General features: G+C 45.9%; 1 protein-coding gene across 1 annotated transcript; it reads right to left on the reverse strand.

The window, feature by feature from the left end:
* Positions 1 to 33: 33 nt before the first annotated feature.
* Positions 34 to 21,092, reverse strand: bmpr1bb (bone morphogenetic protein receptor, type IBb). The gene is made up of 12 exons (XM_052051573.1): positions 20,840 to 21,092; positions 9,658 to 9,843; positions 4,041 to 4,230; positions 3,839 to 3,944; positions 3,554 to 3,656; positions 2,434 to 2,530; positions 1,988 to 2,132; positions 1,700 to 1,892; positions 951 to 1,248; positions 711 to 886; positions 510 to 640; positions 34 to 433 (listed from the first exon to the last, which is right to left on the reverse strand). Exons 2-12 carry the CDS (start codon positions 9,710 to 9,712, stop codon positions 308 to 310), a joined length of 1,620 nt encoding a protein of 539 aa, XP_051907533.1. The 5' UTR covers positions 9,713 to 9,843; positions 20,840 to 21,092; the 3' UTR covers positions 34 to 307.
* Positions 21,093 to 21,462: the final 370 nt, after the last annotated feature.

The following is a 21,462-nucleotide window of genomic DNA, read 5'->3' on the forward strand; positions in this document are numbered from 1 at the left end:
ACCCAACGCTGACGAAAGAGGAAGCAACATACATTTACTTTTCAATTAATTTAATCCAACTGATCATGACCCTAATGAGGTCACTGAGCATTATGTTCCTAGGCTAGACAAAATCAACAGTACAAAAGACTGCACATATAAATACGGGTGCCTGGCTGTCGAGGAAGGGGTTGGTATCCCCCCTGGCTCCCCTGAAGAGCCACTCAGCTTTCATAGAAAGCACAATGGTATCAACACAAAGGCAAGTTAACTCCTCCCCCTGTCCAATGGGTCTTAGTAGTATGGTTCTTGTGTGCGCGTACGTGTGTCAAGGCTTGATGTCCTGAGACTCCAACATCCTGGCGAGGGTCTTCTTCACCCGCAAGGCGGTGAGGCGAGAAGCCGGCTTGTGTGACCAGCATTCCGACATCAGTTTTGCCATCGGATGTAAACACTGAAGAAGACGAACAAAAGCCCAGACATAAATTATGTCGCACTCATCACGGAAGTGATCAATGGTGTACAAATACCTCATCAGTGGCCCAGCTGCTGGCAAACGCCGGTCTTTGTTGCTTGAGGCAGACCACCTTCCTCATATCGTCATAAGAGGGGTCGGAAGGCACCAGGTCATAATAGGGTAGCTGGTAGTCCTCCACGATGCCTTGGTGCATCACACAAACACCAACAATTATTAGCGTGTGGTTAAGCATATTCAATCGAATGAACGTTACCTCCAGACACGCAGCGTCGGGCTATCTCCCACACGATGAGGCCAAAGCTGTACATGTCGGCCATGATGAAGGACTGGAAGTGAGTCCTGTTCAAGGTCTCGTCCAGGACCTCGGGAGGCATGTAACGTTTGGTGCCCACCCGCAGATTGGGCGGCACATCCACCTCATTGGTGTCGCTAGACCAGAGAAAATGAAATCTCAACAACGAAAGACAACCAAAAACAATCGTTGAGCATTTACCTGTTAAACTTGACAGCCAGGCCAAGGTCCGCGATGCAGCATGTCCCGTTCCTCTTGACCAGGACGTTCTTGCTCTTGAGGTCTCTGTGGGCGATGGCCGGCTTGCCTTGCGTGCCGTAAATCTCGGTGTGCAGGTGGCACAGGCCCGATATGGACGAGTAGGCCAGCTTGAGCAGAGCCCTGGCATCCAGCGTGTTGCATTTGAGGTAGTCGTAGAGCGAGCCGTTCTCGTGGTAGTCGGTGATCAGGTACAACTGCGTCCATGAGCCCGTGCCCTTAATGTCGGCCGCTATGAAGCCTGATGGTAGCAATGTTCAAAAAAATAAAATGCGTGACAAAAATGTCCATCTTCGGGAATTCCAGCAATACCAAGGAAGGCGGAAATAGTCGTAGTCGTAATAATCATAATAATAATAATAAATGCTAGCTGTTCCCTTTATTTGCATCTCCAAAGGGTGAGTGATTTTACTCATTAATTTTCATTATAATTTTCGGATTTTTTGTATTTTGGTAAGGGCTGATCAAAAAAAAAGCTTTTTTTGTTACATTCAAATGTTAATTTTGATTTATTTTTCAGTATGTGTAAAGAAAACAAACTTAAAAATATAATTTATTTTATTGTTTTTTAAATTATTTTCTCATTTTTATTCTTAAAGCATTTTAAATCAAAATAAACCTCATCCACCACCCAATCATATAAAAAAATGTTGAGGCCATATCAACATTGCGCATCGCTGGCGACCTCTCACCCAGAATGTTGTCGTGTCGCATGAGGAAGGTCTGGTAGATTTCCGTCTCCCGGAACCAGCTCTCTTCCTCGGTGGTGAAGAACACCTTGACGGCCACTCGCTCTCCTCGCCACTTGCCCATCCACACATCCCCGTAGCGCCCCTTCCCGATCTGCTTCACCATTTGAATCTGCTTGGCGATGGTGCGCTGAACCTGGTGACACCGGCAAAAAGATAAATAAACACCGTTGCTTTATTTAGAGCCGACAAAGGCGGACGTCCATGCAGAGTGCAGTGACGTAGTCGTACCAGTAGGGGGAGCCCTGAGCCCGAACCAGAGCCGACGCTGTGGGAATGTTCGATGAGGTCTTTGAGTGACTCCCCCGGGGGGATGTAAGAGTCGCCCTGTTCCAGGTTGATGCTGTAGCGCGGCTGCGACTCCTGCCGCTTGTACCTGCAAGTTAGAAGTACAGATACGCTGCAGGTTAAAAATACATATTTAAGTAAAAGAAAGAAAAACAAAGTAGTCTGAAATTCATGTTTGTACAAAAGAGGGAAAACATTTTTTAGGTTCCCTGTTTTGACAATGCCAGCAGTAAAAGTTACCCGACTTTAAATTGAGGGAGCAAAATTAAAAAGTCATCGGAAAGATCAATATTCCAGACCTAAGAAATCAAGTGAAGTACAGGAACAAAGTACAAATACTTTGCCCTGATGATTCGTGAATTGGTGACAAAACCGAGCTGAAGCGTTACCTGACGCAGCAGATGATGAAGACGATGACCACGAAAATGCCGCAGACCGTACTGGAAATGAGGAGAGCCAAGTAATGAGAACCGCTGTCCACATAATCTAAAAAAAAACCCAAACAAACAAAAAAAAAACATTTAGTGTCTTAAGAACATTTTGCCAATTTTCCAAATACAAGTATCCCACTGTGCACCCGCAAGGCAAGAATCAATCGCATCCCCTTCCTGAATGCCCCAAAGATCACATATCACACCGACATGCCTCCAGAAGCAGCTCGGGGGGGCTCTAAACTTTCAACCAGTCATGAGATCCAATAGGTGAATTGTACTCAAATAAAAATCGCAACCAAAAATCCAGAAATAGACGCAAACGGGACAAACGACACTTTTCGCAACTTTACAAACCTGCTGTCGCCAAAGTGTTTGATGGAGAATAAAAGTGAGGCACCGAGTGTGAGAGCGGCAAAACTGTGCGCCTGTGTGACGGGGAGAGCGAGGGCGAAACAGATGGACTGACAGACATCTCGCATCCGTCAGGAAACTGAAGCGGGCCCCGGGGAGCGGCTGTCCTTTTCATTAGAGGGTGAGAGACCAAGCCGAGCCAGCAGGTTCCGTTTCGCCTGCGATGTGCCCCCCCCCTCCCACCCCCAACCCCCTTTTGCACCCCCAAAGACTGCCCACCCCTCAATGCTCCGCTGCAGCCCAACAATAAGCTTTCGTTCATTTTCCCACGTCGCATTTCCTGAAACTGCAGCCGAGGGGACATTTACTTGCTCAACTTTAGACGGTGTCAGATGTTTATTTGAAAAACGGCATTTATTTGCAAAGAGGCCTCCCGGTTCATGTGCGGTGTTGAATATCGTGTCGGAAAACGGACTTGGGGGGGTAGGGATGGGAAGTGAAAAGCATTGAGGGATTCCGATTCCATGATCCATCCATTTTCGAAAGCCGCTTCGCCTGTGCCCCCCGCAGTACATCCTGAACTGGTCGCCAGCCAATCACAGAGCACGCATCGACAAACGACCATCCGCGCTCATACTCGCACTGAGGGACAATTTAACGTTACATCTCGTCAGTGTTGAGTTTGCCGCCTTGGCCGGAAGACAACCACTTCGTGTATTCTCACCTGAGGTCCGCAAGGGAGGAAGAGTCGGGTGAAGGTTACGGTTGCAATAGTCCCGATCCGTGCAGCATTCCAGAGCTCTCCGGAAGCGAGGGTTCGCCGTATCCTAGCCGGCAATAACACACACATCCGAGCATTGTAAGTCAGACTTGACATCGGTCGGGCAGAAAAGTTGAATGAACTTGTCAGACCTTCTCAATCAATAGCTATTTTCCCATTCGCGTGGGTTTTGGAGACCCCCCCGCCCACTATTAGGTGCACAAAACACATGGGGAGAAGACTACTCACTCTGCATTGGAACTTCGACCCAGCCAGTCCCAGGCAGCCTGACGTGAAGACGGCCAGACCGCCCTCCTCTTCCTCCTCCACCATGGTGAAGCAGAAACCATCCGTCCTGACCAACAACAATTTAAGTGGCTCTAAAAATTCTTGCTCAGATGAGATTTGGAAGTGTTTATAATTTGTGCAGAATGAATTTATTGTAGCGTACGTGCAACTGTTGTTCGAGGAGTCTTCGGGGCACTGGTGGGTGCAGTGACACCGCAACATGTTTTGGGCCATAACGGCGGCCCCACGACTGCTGCTGCTGTTGTTGCTGCTGCTGCTGCTGCTCCCCTCGGCCCTCCGCTCCGACTCCTGCTTCCAGCCACTCCTCAGCAGCAAGCTGTCCAACAAGTTGCCTGAAAACATCAAGAGACAAGTTCAAAGTCAGAAGATGCAAATGGGAGGGTCAAAAGGATCGTCGCAAGAACCGGGATGAAAGGGGGCGGTTTTTGCCAGCGTCTCCATGGTAACGGGATCCAGCGTGCCGACTCAAGCGACCAACATGATGATGCCGACAGACCGGGAAGGAAGGACCCATTGTCACAATGGGACATCAAACTATGCATCTTCTCACTATAATACCTCTTTAAAAGGAAATCTATGTTTTTTCTATTTAAAAGAAACTGATTAAAAACTAAAAGAAAACAAAATGGACTTTTATGAGCCAACACTGACCAACTGTTTTGTTTTGTTTGTTTTTAAAGAAAAACGACCACCTGTTAAAGTGTTTATTGTTAGTACTGTCGCACCCTCTAGCGGACAGAATGCACACTGCAACTACCGCTTGGCAGAATTGCCGCCTAATTACGTACATCTGAAATACAAAATGCGAGCTGTACTATTACTAATAGTCTATTAGTGAAGTCTTTATCGGGATCGCTCAGTGTACAGTCAAAGAGTTTTTAATTTAAAAATATGTTGATTCATTTCGTACCATCCTATGAAGCGCCAACATTAAAAACGAAGCCGATCAGATTAAAAAAAAGAAGCACCTTTGTTGTCCTCTTGAAATTCCACTACGTGTTCTACTCAAATAATCTACGTTCATGGGAGGTTTTCACACTCCTTCTGATCTACCGAAAGCGACCTTGGCGTCTTTTTTTAATCAGCATCTGCAAGTCTACAAAGGGTGCGCACCATGCAAAAAAAAATTTTAAAAAATGGTGGAATGCTTCATGAGGTCATCAAACCTTTTTAGATACACTTCACCTCGAATCAGCATTTGTTTTTTATCAACGAGCGCAGGGGCAGGTCATTCAGGGAAAGCTGACGTCATATTTTCTAGGGGAAGAGGGGGGTGTCACATGCAAAGCAAAACCTTATCAGGGCAATGATACTCCCTCTTGTGATCCTGTCTGGAGCTCGGGGAAAGGCTGCAAACGCAAACCAGCATGTGAAGGTGGGAGAATTTGCCCACGTTCACACCCCCACTCATCTAAAAGACGCACTCGCGTCTTTATCCTCAGTTCGCAGGACAACGATCGGTTCCCACTGCGGGATTCGGACTTTAACTAGTGTCCATGCTCAGTTTAAAGGGTAAAACAAACACGGTCAGAAAACCCCAGAGCAAAAATCGACTTCCAGAACAATTTCCACGTTTTTAACATAATGTCAACAACATTATTGGATTGCACTTGAACACAGTGCGCACAGATATGGGCTACATAGAATTAAAGGGACAAGAGTCGGCGCAGCTAGCCGGCAAGCTAGCTAGCAAGCCAGCAAGCTAGCTACCAAGCCGGCAAGCTAGCTAGCAAGATAGAATTTAAAGAGATGAGACATATTCATTCAGATAGATTGATTCTATTGATCGATCAAGATCTAAGAGGCGAAAATCAACACATCTGATGCGAAATATTAGGAACAGCTAAGAGTAGGTAATGTGCAGCATTTTACAAACACAAAAAAAATAAATGGTTTCAAGCTGTCAAATTCAGACTTCAAAAGTTAAACTTTTGTAATAGATGTCAAATCCAACCATAAAGCATGATGATACTGGAGTGTGATATAATTAAACTCATTGTTAAAAGAGGGGGGGAAAAAAGTGTCTGTCAGTCTTGAGGCAGTTTGGTGTTAAGCGCAGCCAACAGACAGACGACGGCCGCATTCAAGGTCACCCCGAAATCTGATCTCCATCCCCCACACATTCCACAGGCTGCTCCTCCACGTACACAGGCGCACACACACACACACACACACTGGATGTACAGTATGTTATTGACATTTCTCAACAATTGAGCGTTCTCCACATGAATGATGAAAAGCTCTCAACACCTCGACTTTGGACACAAGCCACCAGAAACAATTAATGACTCATTCTTTAACTTATGTTCTATGCTTTACTCATAATAATTATATTCATAATTGTAATTATGAATTACATAATTTAATCTCCTTTGCAGAAATGAAGTTCACCATCCATTTTTGATTTTTGGAGTGGTCTTGTCGTCATCATTTGCATACAGAAGAGTGTGACTTGTAAACGGGCACAAACAATGAAGAGACATGACTTGGTTTTCGTGTTCACTTAATTTTGAATACCCAAACTCTAAAATGTGTATACGTAATAGGGTGCGACAAAAAATGATTTTAATTGGAAAAATTGGTTTTGATTTAAAAAGATGCCACCTACATTGGCATACAGTCGAATCGTTCAACATACAGAGATACACTTTTGAAGAAAACGCCACATTCTCAGTACACATAAAAAATGACAACAAGAATCTCACACACACACACACTTTGCTGCCCATAAAGCTTGACTGATTGATGGAGTTTTGAAAAAACGATCATGCTCGTTTTCCCCGAGTGCCAATTTCCCACCCTGACGACCACTCAATCACATCCTCAGAAGCGCGGAGGATGACGAGGGAGATAAATTTCTCCAGGTGGCCCTCATAAATCTCCCGCTCAAAAGAGACATCGTCTATGCGTCTCAGGGGTGCACTCCGACCCCGAGAGGGGACAGGGAGCACCCTGCCAAGGGGGTCAATTCATCCTTAGGCCTCAGACTCACGCCGCTTAACCCCTCAACGGGCTTCAAAGATTGGATGTACGTGCGCGTCAATGTGTCGGAAGAGCGCATTCCAATTCCTTTTCCACCCCCCTCCGAGTCATCTGTTTCGACTGTTACGGCAACCTGCCCCGCGTTTACCAGCCGTGACCGTGCAGCCTCGAGGATGAAGAAGGCGCAGAAGTGTCGGTCATTGTATGACAAGATGATTCCGGACTTGCCTGCCCTCCGATCCCGCGCATTCTCGGGCCGACTCCTGTCGAATTTGCACTGGCTGGCTGAGAAATGTGGCGCGCGGGTGCGAGTTTTGCAGAGAGGTGCTCTATCCACAAAAGACAACACGCAAACACAGACAGGCTACAAACTAAGACGCTGGTTTTGGAGAATCATGAAGGCAAGCTTCCACATGGACAAATAACTCTAACTCATTCAGTACCAGCCAATTCTGGACCAAGTCTGAAAAGACGTTTAAAAACGTCTTTGGGAGTGAATGAGTTAAGAATAAACTACAGTAAATACTAGGACAAACCTCAGTGAAGTGTCGCTTCATTATCTCGCACCCGCACCATCCTGCAGATTTTCTTTGGTGGCGATCCGTCGCTAAAATCGGTCAATTAATCAATCTGCAATTTCTAATCACTTTCATGGCGCCATTGTTGTGACTCGCATAAATCCAGCACGGCATAACTCTGCCCAGAGGAGAGTTGGTAATAATGCAGAAGTGCGCGGGCCGGCGGTTCTGCGGGAGCGAGGGCTGCGCCGCTGTGGGAGTGGTCAAAGCTGACTTTAATGGGCAATCCAAGCGACTCATTTCATTGGCTTGAAATGCCACACAACAGACTCTCATACAATACCGGGCGCACATAAGCGACGATAAGTCGGCACTTGCGGACTGATATCAAGCAATCATTTCTGAATGAAATGCGTCACATCAGGGTAGCCGTCTATCCTACGCCGGTGTTGACCTGCACTTAGACACGGGCTGAGTAGGCGTAGCATTACGATCATTTTTCTGCCACCCAATGCAATGCTTTTAGGTGTGCCTTTATCGCGCGGAAAATACGGGTGGTGCTCACTGAACGTTTGGAGGCGGCTCCTTCGACAAACACTTCAGCGGTGGGCCCAACCGAAACAGTACAAACGACACTAATGTCAAAAGCAAGGAAGGTCTCGAGTAGTCCAAGAATGTGTGTGAGTCGAAGCGGCCACCCGACAGAAACAGGTGGCTGGTGTAAAAGACTGCCGTTCAGATTTATGGACAATCTCCCACATGTTTTACTCGTTGGAGAGACCTTCAACATATCAGATCACAAAATAGGCGAGGAAGTACGGCAGAGGGGGTGGGGAAAGAATAAAGGCAAGTGTGCGGGGGGGGGGGGGGGGTTGTTTTGGCGTCTTAAGGCAATCGGCTCAATTGCCCTACAAAGTGTTTTTTTGGCGTGCACATCATTAGAACTTGGCCAGTATGAAAATATAGATGAATAATGAAACTCGGGTTTTATAAGTAATGGCGTTGTGCTATCGGCATATTATAGTCCACTAGTCATAAAGTCACGTGGATTATAAGGTGCACTCAACAGTATTTATAGAGCACTTTAAAAAGGAACCGTAGCGCTAAGAAAGTGCTGCACAGAAGTGATGATGATGATGCTGCCCTGCACACTGACGAGGGACCTGTTACGACGAGGCACTCGTCGACATCATCAGCTGCAGCAGAGCACAGGAGATATTTCATCACCGACTGTGAAAGTTTCAAGACAGCACACAGTCCCGACTGGACTTTACAGCTGGTCGATATCTTTAGCACGACTCCGCGACAACGTCTGTGGGCTTGAATGGGGGGCTCACAAAAACAGAAGGAGCGAGATAGTCACAAGTAACCTGGACCAGGTGACCATCTAAAAAAAAAAATACTTCCACGCAAAATTACCCATTATAATGAGTACTTGCATTGAGAATATGAAAATAAATGCACTTAAAAAAAAATTGCAGTGATGGGTGTTCAACTGTAGGTATGACTCGCTACTCACTTCCCACGGGAACGCGCGAGTCGTGTCTAATGTGCCGCTCAAGTGTTTTGAATACAAATCTTGTCGGCTGTCAATCATTTTCATGACTAGAAAGAGAACAAATGCCGAGGTGCCCCACTTGAGGGGCTGGATGGATGGGAGGTGTGGGGGGGTGGGGGTCACGGACCCTCCCGCCTGTCACAACCTTACAGGCCAGCAGGACACTGTTGGCATTCATCGTAAAAAGACAACTGGCTGCCCATCTTTAAACGATTCAAAGCGCAGGAGTGTGCAGATGGACATGAAAGAACTGCCATCGAACTGGGACCTTGATTATAAATTACTAATTCAACTTCGCAAGACTAAAAAAAATAAAATCAAATTGATAGCACACACTCTGGTGTTGAAAAAAAAAGAAAGTATAGATTTGTATAGATTTCATGAAAATTGGTTAAAATGGTCGAAATCAGCTATTTCCAACCTTGCATCGCCTTTGATGGGAAAGTTGCCCAGGCTACGTAGGCACAGCGGCTCGCTCTTATGAGGGTTACGATTTCTTTTTTTAAGAGATTGCGTCATAGACGAGAATGTTGTGTTTTCAAGAATTTAGCAGCAGTTGAGCATTAGGCAAAAAACTTCAATTACCACTTGCGACAAAGCAATTAAGAAAAAAAACCCCAAAAAAACAACAGTGACTGTGCAAAATCTGAAACATTCGCACGGATGACCCGCCGGAGAAGCCCACACTTGTCTGGACTCACCTTGCGATCCTGGGCTCAGCAGCGTCATCAGGAGCAGAGCGTGCCAGGCCAGCATTGCGCCACCGCTGCCGCCACCGCCGCTTTTCAAATCCTCCCGGCAGCAATCAAGAACTCGTCGAAGCCGAACACGTCTGCCGCAGCCCTCCCCGTTCCTCTACCTCCTTGCGCCACTCCGACACTGACAGCCTGGGAGAGAAAGGCAAAATGGGGGTGGGTGGGGGGGGGGGGGGGTATGAAGCGGGCGTGTTACTTCTCTCTGGGTGTCCGGCCCTTTCTGCCAGTGAGTCAACAGCTGAGCGCACGTTGACCGCACAACGCACTGTCAACAGGGAGGCAACAGGGGCAGCCGTCGGGGTAGCGGAGATATCGACTCACTGGAAGCCGATCCATGTTTACGGACACCCACATACAAATCTATTCGATGACATAATTGGTCAATTAATCTATGCTAAAAAGATCATATCGTGACAGCCCTCAAAAATAATTTTGGGAGAGAAAGGCTTCTTTCCGTCATTTTTTTTCCTGTGTTGCACATACACACACACACCTTGATTATTACCGTATTTTCCGCATTATAAGGCGCCACAAAAAGCATTCAAATTTTCACAAAAGCTGACAGTGCGCCTTGTAATCCGATGCGCCTTATATACGGATCACTATACTGATGTCTTGGACGTAGTACTGTACTTTAAATGGTCTTAAAGCGCTTCATTACAGCTACGGCGGTTGTGAAAGTGCCGTCGAAATAAAGCTCTATTGTATTGTATTCTCTTTAGCGTAGCTACATCTAGTGGATACATAACACAACCGCAGCCACGTTTGTAGCTTCTAAACATGCACTTTATAATGCGGTGCATCCTACATACGAAAACAGTTTTAAAAGAGGCCATTCATTGAAGGTGCACCTTATAATGCTTATACGCCTTATAGTGAGGAAAATACGGTATTCTCATATTCCTGCAAAACGCATTCCAAAAATGTTCCTAATTGGGATCGAAGAGGTTTACACAGCAGGCGATCGCAACGCGTGTGCGCGCACCACCGGAGGTGTGTGTGAACGGGGCAGAAGCCGCGGCGTGGCGTCAGGTGATGAGGAGGCGGATTAGAGCTCACACCTCCAGGCGCAGCAACCGCCACTTTGTAACTCGCCGCTAATCCGCGACGCGGACACACACGTTAACAATGGGGACACATTCCTCCCGTCAATATGTATGTCGGAAGAGGATTAAACCAGCTATTAGCCAGATTACATCAAGTTCACCGAGAATAAAAAAATAATAATAAAATCACAAATATGTCAAATACTCTTGTGAGAATCTCTTCCCGATGGGTGAACGAAAGTAAACAGGCAAATTCTTGGGATAAAAAAAAATAAAAATAAAAATCGCACATTTATGAAAATAATTCACCAATATCAATACAATTAAAATACTTTTAATTTCGCAGTCTTATGATAGTAAAATGATGAGGGTCTATGTGAATTAAAGTGACATCTCTCGATACGTGGGACGCGATATGATTCAAAGTTGCAGATTTGAATTCTTGGTGATGTTCAGAACATTTCAAAGCAGCTGGAGCCAAATGGCCCTCAGCACTCCTGCCTCCTGCTTCCACTCCAAGTGTGAGGAGCCGCACCTCCACGGGCCCAGGGGCTGCGGAGATGTCACCCCAACCCCACCGCCGCTCCATTTGCGCTTGTGCAACCTCGCGGCATGGGGTATGGGAGGGGGTGGGGCGGGGGGGCCTGAAGAGAATGGGTCAGTGCACCTCACATGGTCTTCTGCACTCCAGCACATACCCAGCGTGGAGCCTCCAGAGAGGGACTGGAAGGCGGGAGTGAGAGTCACTAGGTGGGGGGAAGGAAGGGGCGGGGGAGTCAGGGTAAGACATAAGATGGGGCTTGGAAGTGGGGCAGACTGCCAGTGAAAACTTCCTTTGCCCTCCTGTTGTGTTCATTGGAGCAGGACAATTTTTGAATGATACTTTTTGTACGAATTAAATATTTCTGCCCGCCGCCCACAAGAATCCACCCCACCACCACTGCTTTTTAACTAATTGTGTAACTGCTAGGGGGGGGGGCTAATTAATACACCACATAATAATTATGAAGAAGAGGAAGAAGAAATGTTTGTAAATTTAAAAAATACTGGATAGATTGGATTGGAACAAGATTGTATTGCTGGTTTGCTGGTTAGCTAGCACGCTGGTTAGCTAGTTCGCAAGATCCCTAGCTCAGGATATAGCTAGCTTGTTAGCCAGATAGAGTAACAAAATGCCACGAGATCCAACGATACTGTTGTGTAATGTTGACATGAAGGTGGCTCCTTTGTACAGTCCCAAAACTCCATCTCCATTTCTTAGACAAACATTTTCTTATGAAACAGAGAGCTTGCGCTAATACTTAACGTATTACCCCAACGCACCGTGACAATCTTCAAATTTCATTTTCAAAGCAAAAAAAAAAAAAGGGGCCTTAAATCGTGTTCACGGTGTACAAGCAGAGCAGTGGGAGCGATCCAGGCTAACCCGCCAAACAAAAGAGGACAGATGATGACGTCGGAATGCGTGTCGGACGGCCAACGTTTCGAGCTTCCGTGAAATCGAGAAGATTAGCGGAGTTAAAAGTGATGTCACCCAGAGAAGTTTATTACCGTGGCAACGCAGCTGTTTGCCTGCCAAAGGTTTCGATGGGGGCAAGAAAAACTGTGGGTGTTTTGCAAATGCCAACATTTAAGTGTTGTATTTGTAAACGAGGAATAAAATTGCGACGGAAGTCTAAACAAGTCAAATTTTTTTGAACAAAAGGCAAAATTTAACGACGATACAATGTCAAGAATAATGATAAAATATTTTAATTGTAGGCCTATTTATGCACTGTGACTCAATAACAATAACAAGAAAGAAGGAAAACAAGCACAAGCGTTCACGAAGGGGATGGTGGGTTCGGCAGGGGCCGCGTCAGCAAGCGGCGCTAATTAGCGACTTCCTCCGCCGGTCAGACCAGAGTGGACGGCGGGGGGTCGAACCGCAAACTGGCCGTGACCCTCACACCTGCCTGCTCTCATTAAGCCTCAACATGTCACAAAAACGCATGACAACACACAATCTTGACACCTACGTGCCTGCCACAAACAAAAAGCAGTGCATGAAACTGAAAGCTGTTATTTGTTTGGATAAATACATTTGATGGCCCTATAAGAGATAGAGTTAGTACTATGGGAGGTGGGGGCGGGGGGGAGTGACAGTTGGGACTACACTGTCTGAAAAACTCCACCACCCCCAAACATGAGTGCGTCCCCGCCATGATGCTATAGCACTGAGTTTTGCTGGCTGCGTTGATTAGCATTAGCTTCTGATGAACCACACACACTTAAAACGAGTTTCAACCGAAAATTACCCTTCAAAGAGAAATGTCTTACAGCTGCCGCTGTTGTGAAAGCGCTATATAAATCAGCATGTATTGTATTGTATTATTTGGTTTGAAAAAAAAAAACACTGGAAGCAATAAATTTACTAGCAGCGCCATGCAGTGGAATTTTAGGGTATTGCAGAAATGAGTCATACTGCCGCCAGGGAGCCAAAGCAAGGACACCAGAAGGAGCAGCACAATATACACTGAATGAAAGCCCAAAAATGTGGCAAAAAACATTCTATTCTTGACATTTTCTAGCATTGCATCATCACTTTATGATTCTTTTTATGGACTATAATAATATACAGGCCCAGATAACATTCGACCCAAATGAAATTCAATTAGAAGACACTGAACAAGGCGAGGATTTGCTTCCTGCCTGGTTCGGGAGAAGGAAGAAGGGCCATCATTACGGGGGAAAATTGCAGCGTATTTACCATAATCACACGGTCCTTAATGAGCATTAATTGGTGCACTTGCACACTGGATCAGAGATGCAGGAAAGGTTTAATGAGGGACGAGTTGTTTTGTTTCAGCGACTGTCAGCAATGAGCAAAGGAGTGACTGAGATATACAGTAAATGTATATATAATGAGGATGAAAATAAACTTTACTCAGCCTTTTTTTTTTACCTCATCTATGAGAATCTAAGTGTTGGCACGTCTGTCCATTTCCCCCAAATCAAATATGGCACAAAAGTTGGCCCACCAGGGGCTCTATATGCATCATCAACCGTCCGAAAGAAAGATTCCAGACATGTCCCATCGCTCATATATCAGGCGTCGTTTCACTTCAATTACATGTTGCTGGAGTGAATGAAGTGAAGGAAGAGGAGGAAGAGGGGGCAAGGGGTGGGGGGGTTCGTCTTCTGTGCACATTTTCCATGCGCACCCCCACCTCCTCTTCTTCTTCACCTCACAGCATAAAGCTCCTTTGTGTGACCGGCGTGAAAAGTGCTACGCTGATGTAGCAAACACAGTGGCATGCCGCGTGATTACTTTGCAACATTTGTCGAAGAAAAACCCACGCCCCGCCTGTCAACATCGCGACGGAGTTGAGGAGAGTCAAATATGATCATGAGGAGACTGGAAAATCGTTGCACACAACCGGAACTGCGAGGTTTTGGAAATATTGCAAATTAATATTTAAAATGGTTGTTTGTGTACAAATGGTTGGGTCTCGAGAAAAGGGCTCGACCGAGATGGATTATTTGAGGCTGATGCTGATTCCGAGATTTGGCAGAAAAAAAAATCCCAATAACCGATTGAAGAAAAAAACATATAATAATGCATAAAATAACTTTTGGCCCTTAGTGCTTAAACTTATGAATTAGAGGCTGAATTTTCTGATTTGCAGTCATTTTAACTTTACCAGAGAGAAAAATTGCAAAAAACTGACCACTTTTTTGCAGATTTTTTTTTTGGGGGGGCGGGGGGAGTGTTTGAATGTTATTATCTTATGATGCAATGAGTTAATGTGTTTAAATACATAAATAAAAGTACAATGACAAAAAGGTTGACAGCAGCTGATTCAATCACACGATCCATTGCTCCTGCCCTACTCGAAAGTGCCTGTCTGGTCATGAATAAGGTAAAAAAAAAAAAAAAATATTTACTTTTTTTTAACTGTCCATTTCCCAAAATGTGTCACGCTGCGAGTAAGGCCTCAATGTGCGACAATGAATTCAAGGGATGAGAGTACCCCTTCACTGCTTCTTAGATTGCCAACTGTAATTCCGTCATGCATGTGTGGCTTAATGATGAAGTGCTGCCTCCACTAGTGAAAATACAAGACACCCTCTTTTACTGTTTTCATTGCCTCAGCTCAGCATAAAAAAAAACACACACAAAAACAAGTTGCTGTAATCATTCATCCTTCGGGTATTTCAACTAAACGGTATAAAGATTCGTTATTAAGACATCTGGGACCGGTTTTAAAATGTGAACTCAAATGTATATTCTGGTACTCCTTGAAATGAGAGTTCTTTTTGTGCGGACACACGGAAACACGGCGGCTCGCAAAACGTGCCAATCCCACAGCTGTCCAGGTCTTTAAAGTACTTCCAAGCTGGAGCTCAGCAACAAAACTGTGACCTTTTGTCAAAGTGCATGTTTTTTCCATCTGCTGTTTGGTGCGTGCGTGCGTGCAAGGGGGGGCTGTCACAATGCAACGCAGGCACCGTGAAACACACTTCAACGGAAGGCTTTCTCAGGGAAATAACACGCCGCGCCGATTCTTTTGTGCTTTGAAATGTTCTTCACTTTGGTGAATTAAAGCTCTCCCAACATCCACGGGAACCAATGGAAGCGGGAGCGATGATCTGTCAGCAAACTTAAAAAAAATAAAATAAAGTAAGCTATTTCGGGCTTTTTATTTCATAACACGCGTCGTGAAGCAGCGGCTTTAGTGTTTGCGATGATATTAAGGATTGAGCTGTCCGTGCGGGTCAAAGTCAATTCAAGCGAGCTACTTCCTGGTTTTTACACATGATGTCGTACAACAATCCCCGGCGGATCATTTGGGATTGTTTGACTGTTATTTGTTCACAGGTTATTATGTATTTATTTATTTATTAACTGCGCGGAAGGTGATGAAGGATGGCGGTGGGGGACACCGAATTCCTCTTCAGGTAAGGGGGCGGAGGGGTTGTCTCGGAGTTAATGCCTCAGCTCAAATAGGAGCAGATGAGACCAGAGTATTTTTCCCTCCAGAATAGTCGACGAGAGTGTTAAACCATCTGCTCCAAAGGGAGGGGCTGATGGTCCATCTGTCAATCAGATTAAATTGACTTGATTGGCAGACACACTTTGACAGCGTGTGGCTCGAGCCTCGGCAGGCCGTTGCGACAGCTCATCTTGTTCGCTTTCTGCTGTAGAGACACTCATCGAAATCCAACGCGCATGCTAACACCCGCGCACGTAATTTCCACTGCAAAGCCAGCAGCAGGTCTTTGACCACCGCCCTGCGCCTGTTCCTGCTCAAAGTTTCCCCCAAGTGCCAGTGTTCACTCGTGGCGCATTTTTTGGTGAAGCACGATTTCACCGTACTCCTGCACGCCATTCGACATCATCGTGAACGCGACCCTCCCCGGAGATGAGGCGGCATTAGATATGCAGCAATTGGCAGCGTTGTTTTGCCCTCCTGCAATGAAAACACAGGAACTAGCGCGCGGCGAGATCGATGCCCCGCTTCGGGAGAACCACGTGCTTTAACATCTTGCCCTCCGCACTTGGGAAACCACTCTATTCTTCGGGAAGATTGTCAAGTTTCCCCCCCCCCCCCGCCCCTCCATCACACACCCTCCCTCCCTCCCTCGGCTAATGTATCCCGATGCGGTGTCATGTCGGGCCGCTGCTGACTAGTCGATAAGTGCTGGAAATGTTATCCATCTCTGATACATCAACTCCTTCACTTAACGGGAAGCCGGCGTGAGTGCCGGCATGGTCGGAGGGCGAAAAGCTGAAAGCGGGCGCGCTCGGGCAGCAGTGAGACGTCACTTACATACCAAGTCTAAAACGGCAAAGTTGTCTTAATGGACTCATCAGTTCCAAAAACCTGAAGAAGCACTCGTATAAATGCACCGGCGTGCTCTTATGCTTCGATATTACAAGACGTCTCGTGGGGTATAATTTACTACCCCCGTCATATCATCGTGTATTACCTGATATATTATTTAGCATTTTTAGCTACAAACGCTATATCACTTATAATGTGAGGCACCGCTTCTAAAAAAAATATTATACAGCCGGAGGCCTAATTTGTCTGAAGAGTTGTGCGCAATGTGTTCAGCGACACCATCCAGCAGTATAGAAATTCTTTCCAGGTATGTTTTTATTGCATTTACAACACTAGATCACTTAAGGTCTTTAAACACATTTAAAATAATACAATACAAGCTAACAAACGTATCATGTTACATTAAGTAGCAATAATCAAGCTGCTGTTCCTTTCTGTTGGCGTAAAAAGCAGGACTCAAAAGGATTTGACATTGTTCCTGTGGAAACAACTAACTCGGCTGGTCTCATTCTCCTTCCTTCACACAAAATAGTGTGCCACCATCTAGTGTTCGACAGTGGAATTACACCCAAAGATAATAGGCGTAAGGAAAAAAAATCTTACCGGCTGTGCAAAAATAAATAAATAAATAAATCTCTTGCCAAAAGTCAGCCCCCCTGCCACCGTAACGAGGACAAGCGCGAAAGAAAAACGGACGGACGTTTGACTGCAGGGCACTCGATGGCGCCATGGGTCCTGGGAGAGAGTGACCAGTTGCGTGTTATGTCTTGTCACCACCCGCACTCTCGTTTGACACCTTGGCCCACATCCCTCTATTCTTGTGCCAGGAATACTAGCGGAGCGCGGCGGCGACCAACCCCCCCCCCCCCCCCCCCCCCCCACCCCCCGAGGAGAAGCGTGCCCAGCGCGGGAGAACAAACACGATTAAGGGCCTACGGCGTGCCCCCCGTGCCCATCCGTCGAGGGGGCGGGCGGCTAACGCTGCCAGCGTCTGTAACCGGAGAAGACGGAGCGTCAACAGCTGCTCCCCGTTTGTCCGGCATCTGCCACCACCGTGATCTCATGGAACAAAGCGAGAATGCCGACACGCCGCTGACAATATAACACAATACATGATATTTGACTGGATTATAAAAATAGGCCCGGCAATTGGCTGGTGACCAGTCCAGGGTGGACCCTCGCCTAAACTGGGGCAGACTGCGGCTCGTCAAGAGGGATTGCTGCAAAATATAATAATAATTTTAAAAAATAGGGGGGGGGGGTGCTCAAGACAAATTTTAAAACAGCCCGCGTTGGATTTGAAATCAGGATAACTCAAATTTGCACAGCAAGAGCATTTTCTCTAGTTCCTTTTTGCGATTTTGGAAACAAATCCTTGCCTCTGGGTCGCCCGGTTTATCCACGTGGTGCGGACATAATCCTGCACAGCTGTTCGAGTGTGAAAACAAAATCGCCGGCGTTATTTTGTACGGCTGATTTCGGGGAGGCGGGTGGGGGGGCGCTTGGGAGCACTGATTGACGCTCGGTCGTCGTCCGATCTCTCTGAGGCTTGACATCATGGGTGTCGGGTTGCCCGTTGCGGCTTTGACTCCCAGGGGGGAAGGTGGATGGGGGGGGGGGGGTTGTCAAAAAGGCCGAGCGTTGACGTGGAGAGCGGAGTGTGTTGTCTCCTTATCGCCCTTGTGCTGCAACGGAAGCTGCTAATTAAAAAGGTACCAGATGGGGCCAGGGCACCTTTGGAGTCACTCATCACTATGTAGGATGAATTATGATTGAGTATGTCGTAGATACGACATAAAACATCCATCGTACGGTATAGTTTGGGAGCGGGGGTGAGGGCGGGAATGAAATCTGTACTTTTATAAATAAACAGAGGAAGGATCCCTGAAAAGCGCCATTCATTTCATGTTATTTGAGAGAAAAATACTAAATCGACTGTATCGGGATGAAAATGTCTGCCCGTTTCGCAGATCTGTAGAGTACGCTGCTACTACTAGCCATATTTTAAATGATTTGAATTACGACTCGTTTAAGTTGCTGCAATGCACTCACATGTGGCCGCCGAGACACTTTTTGCAGTTTGGTGAATGGGACCAACAGTCAAAAACAAGAAATGACCTGGACAGTCAATATTGGTTGTATGAATGACGGCAACATATTTTCCAACGGGGGGGGGGCAAAAGAAGTGACATCAGCAACAGACTGGACCGAAGCTTGGAAATGGCGCAGCGTGTTTTGAAAGTGTGCCTTACACCGAGTCGCATACCAAACACAGTCACGGTGCAGCGCAGGAGTCTAGCGAGACATTCTGATACTCTTTCCTGATCATGCCTCCACCTCCAGAGTGTGTGAGCTACACTTCACATGGAGTGCACTTGACACACATACACACATACACCATTCCAGACATGTTTACTCAGACAGAAGTCAGATCCCTGAGAAGGAAGCCTTGGGACTTGTCTTGACCAGAGGAACGACAGTTTTCCCCTTCCTCCTCACATCTTAGCTTGTCCTTTTGAACCCCCCAATGAAGGTTCAATTTAAGGGACTTAGCTCTAGCTAAGGATTCTGTTTCTGACCCGACCCCCCCCCCCCCCTTCCCTTCCCTTCTTCTTATTATTGCTTGATCTCAAGCAAAAATGTACTGCCTACGGTGAGAGGGTTACCGGGAGAAAAATCAAGATGGCGCGGCCAGTTCGCCCTGTCCGGAGTGACATGATTAGCATCGTTTCTCCGTGCTGATAGCGTACGTGCTAGCGGGCGGGCGGGATGTCGAACCTTCCTAAAAAAAAATTCCTCATCTGTGAATCCCGGCGTGTTAACGAGCGACCGGTCACGCGCAACCGTAGCTCCGGGTATGGAGTTCTGTGATGCGGGCATCATGAACAGCTGAGTCTGCCCTGCCACCGCACCTGTAACAACAATCCGACCTGTAGCAGGTTAGCTCGCTCTTTTATTCCTTTTTTTTTTTTTGTCATCTGATCCGGGCTAGCTAAAGCTCTCAGAGCCGCTGATGCAGCCAGTCGAGCAAGAGGGGGCCCTTCTCGGGTTTGACAGCAGCGGAACTAAAGATGAAGCTTTCAGCGGACGAAAGGCCAATATTGTGTGGCTCAGTCATTTTTTTTTAACCCGCATTCATTTGAAATAACAATAATGCTTCAAAATCAGCACATTTGATTTCAACTCACCAGTTCCAATATTTGTTAGCAAGTGGGAGGTTTCAAATCCGTCAAGTCATTTTCCAGACACAAACCCCATCGAGCAGCGTTTCCCAAGATGCCTAAGAACAGTTTAGTTGTATTTCGCTTTTGCTATAAGGCCAATCAATATACAACCCCTCGACCAGTGAAATCCGTGGAATAGAAACACACCTGAGGGGTGTTATAGCATTTACGTAATTTTAAGACATAAAAATATAGCAAAAGGCCGTTTAATTTATTTACATTCTGTACATTATGTGATTACTGTATTTTTTTAAGTATACTAATATAGAGTGCATCTTTTTCTTATTAAAAGACAAATTACAAACATTTTTGTTCTTTATTGGGTGAAGCTGAAACCGATTAATAGCATTTTCATTCATGTGAATGGGAAAAGATGATTTGAGATACGCAAGCTTGTATCTTAAAGCAGTGTTTCGTTGTCGGCTTACATTTTACAGTGACGAATAAGTTTTTAAAACAAAACAGGTTGTCCTTGACTCTTCGAGCGAGTTGCGGTGGCTCAAAACAAACAAAAAACACACAGTGACCAAGCCACGAAAGAACAACGACACTATTCAACAACCCCAACAACATTCGACACAGTGAAGACCTGCCACGCGTGAACGTCACTTGAGGCCAAACCACAAAGGCTCAGTCGCAGTCAAGCAGGGAAAAAAAAAAATTCATTCGGCCTGTTGGCGGAATCAACAAAGCGGCGCAGCTGTCACAATGTGAGAGCTGCAACACCAAGGAGCGAGCCAGCAAAGGAGCAAAAGGGAGCCGACGTGGACAGACGTGCAAATTGCCAGCACAACTCACCATTGGAGGACATCTTTTAACTTAATCCCACATCACAAAATACCGTTTTATATTGAACACAGAGTACTGACACAAGAGTAAAGCCGAAAAGAGTGGCTCGATTGAAATAGAGTCCATATGTATTTTTAAGTAGTCACTCACTTTAGTTAGCCTCCTAAAACATTTCTAGCAACCATTTCTTTGTCAATTGTAACAGTAAGAAATACTTGACGAAACTAAAATCGTGACTCACCCAGAACAACGCGATGACAACAGGCACTTCATCAAACGAACATCCTTTCTCTTCTTCCTCTTCTTGCTACGATTGCTTCTTCCTCTCCCTGGTATGTGCTTGAATGTAAGCAAGGACACACAAAAAAAAATGTTATCAATGAAAAGAAGAATGTTTCAACATGCTAGCATGGCTAGCAAAATGGGAATCAAACTCACCATGCACTTATAATTTTTTCTTAAAGAAATAAATAAAAAGTCCAAAAAAATTCCAAAGCCATTTTCGGGATGCACATTGAAAGTTATGTTTGGTTAAAAAAAAAAGTCAAATAGTTCGAGTCTGCGAAAGGGAAGGCAAAACCGGTAACGGACAGAACGTTGAGCGCTACTTGAAATAACTCAAGTTGGGTGTTCATGGTATCTGTAAAGCTGAACTTTGTGGCACCGTTCAAGAGTTGAATGTTGGTGCTTGCAGAACAATGTCTTCAATAATTCAAAACTCCAGATTGAACCACAAAATATTTGGGATGGGTTGAGGCTCCTTGCGATGATCCTAAACAGGATAAACGACATCGAAAATGATCATAACAAATCTGATGGAGTCCCAATGCTAACACATACATCAAACTGGATTTTTTTTTTGTG

The sequence above is a fragment of the Hippocampus zosterae genome, chromosome 18 (assembly GCF_025434085.1).
Source record: "Hippocampus zosterae strain Florida chromosome 18, ASM2543408v3, whole genome shotgun sequence".
NCBI lineage: Eukaryota > Metazoa > Chordata > Actinopteri > Syngnathiformes > Syngnathidae > Hippocampus > Hippocampus zosterae.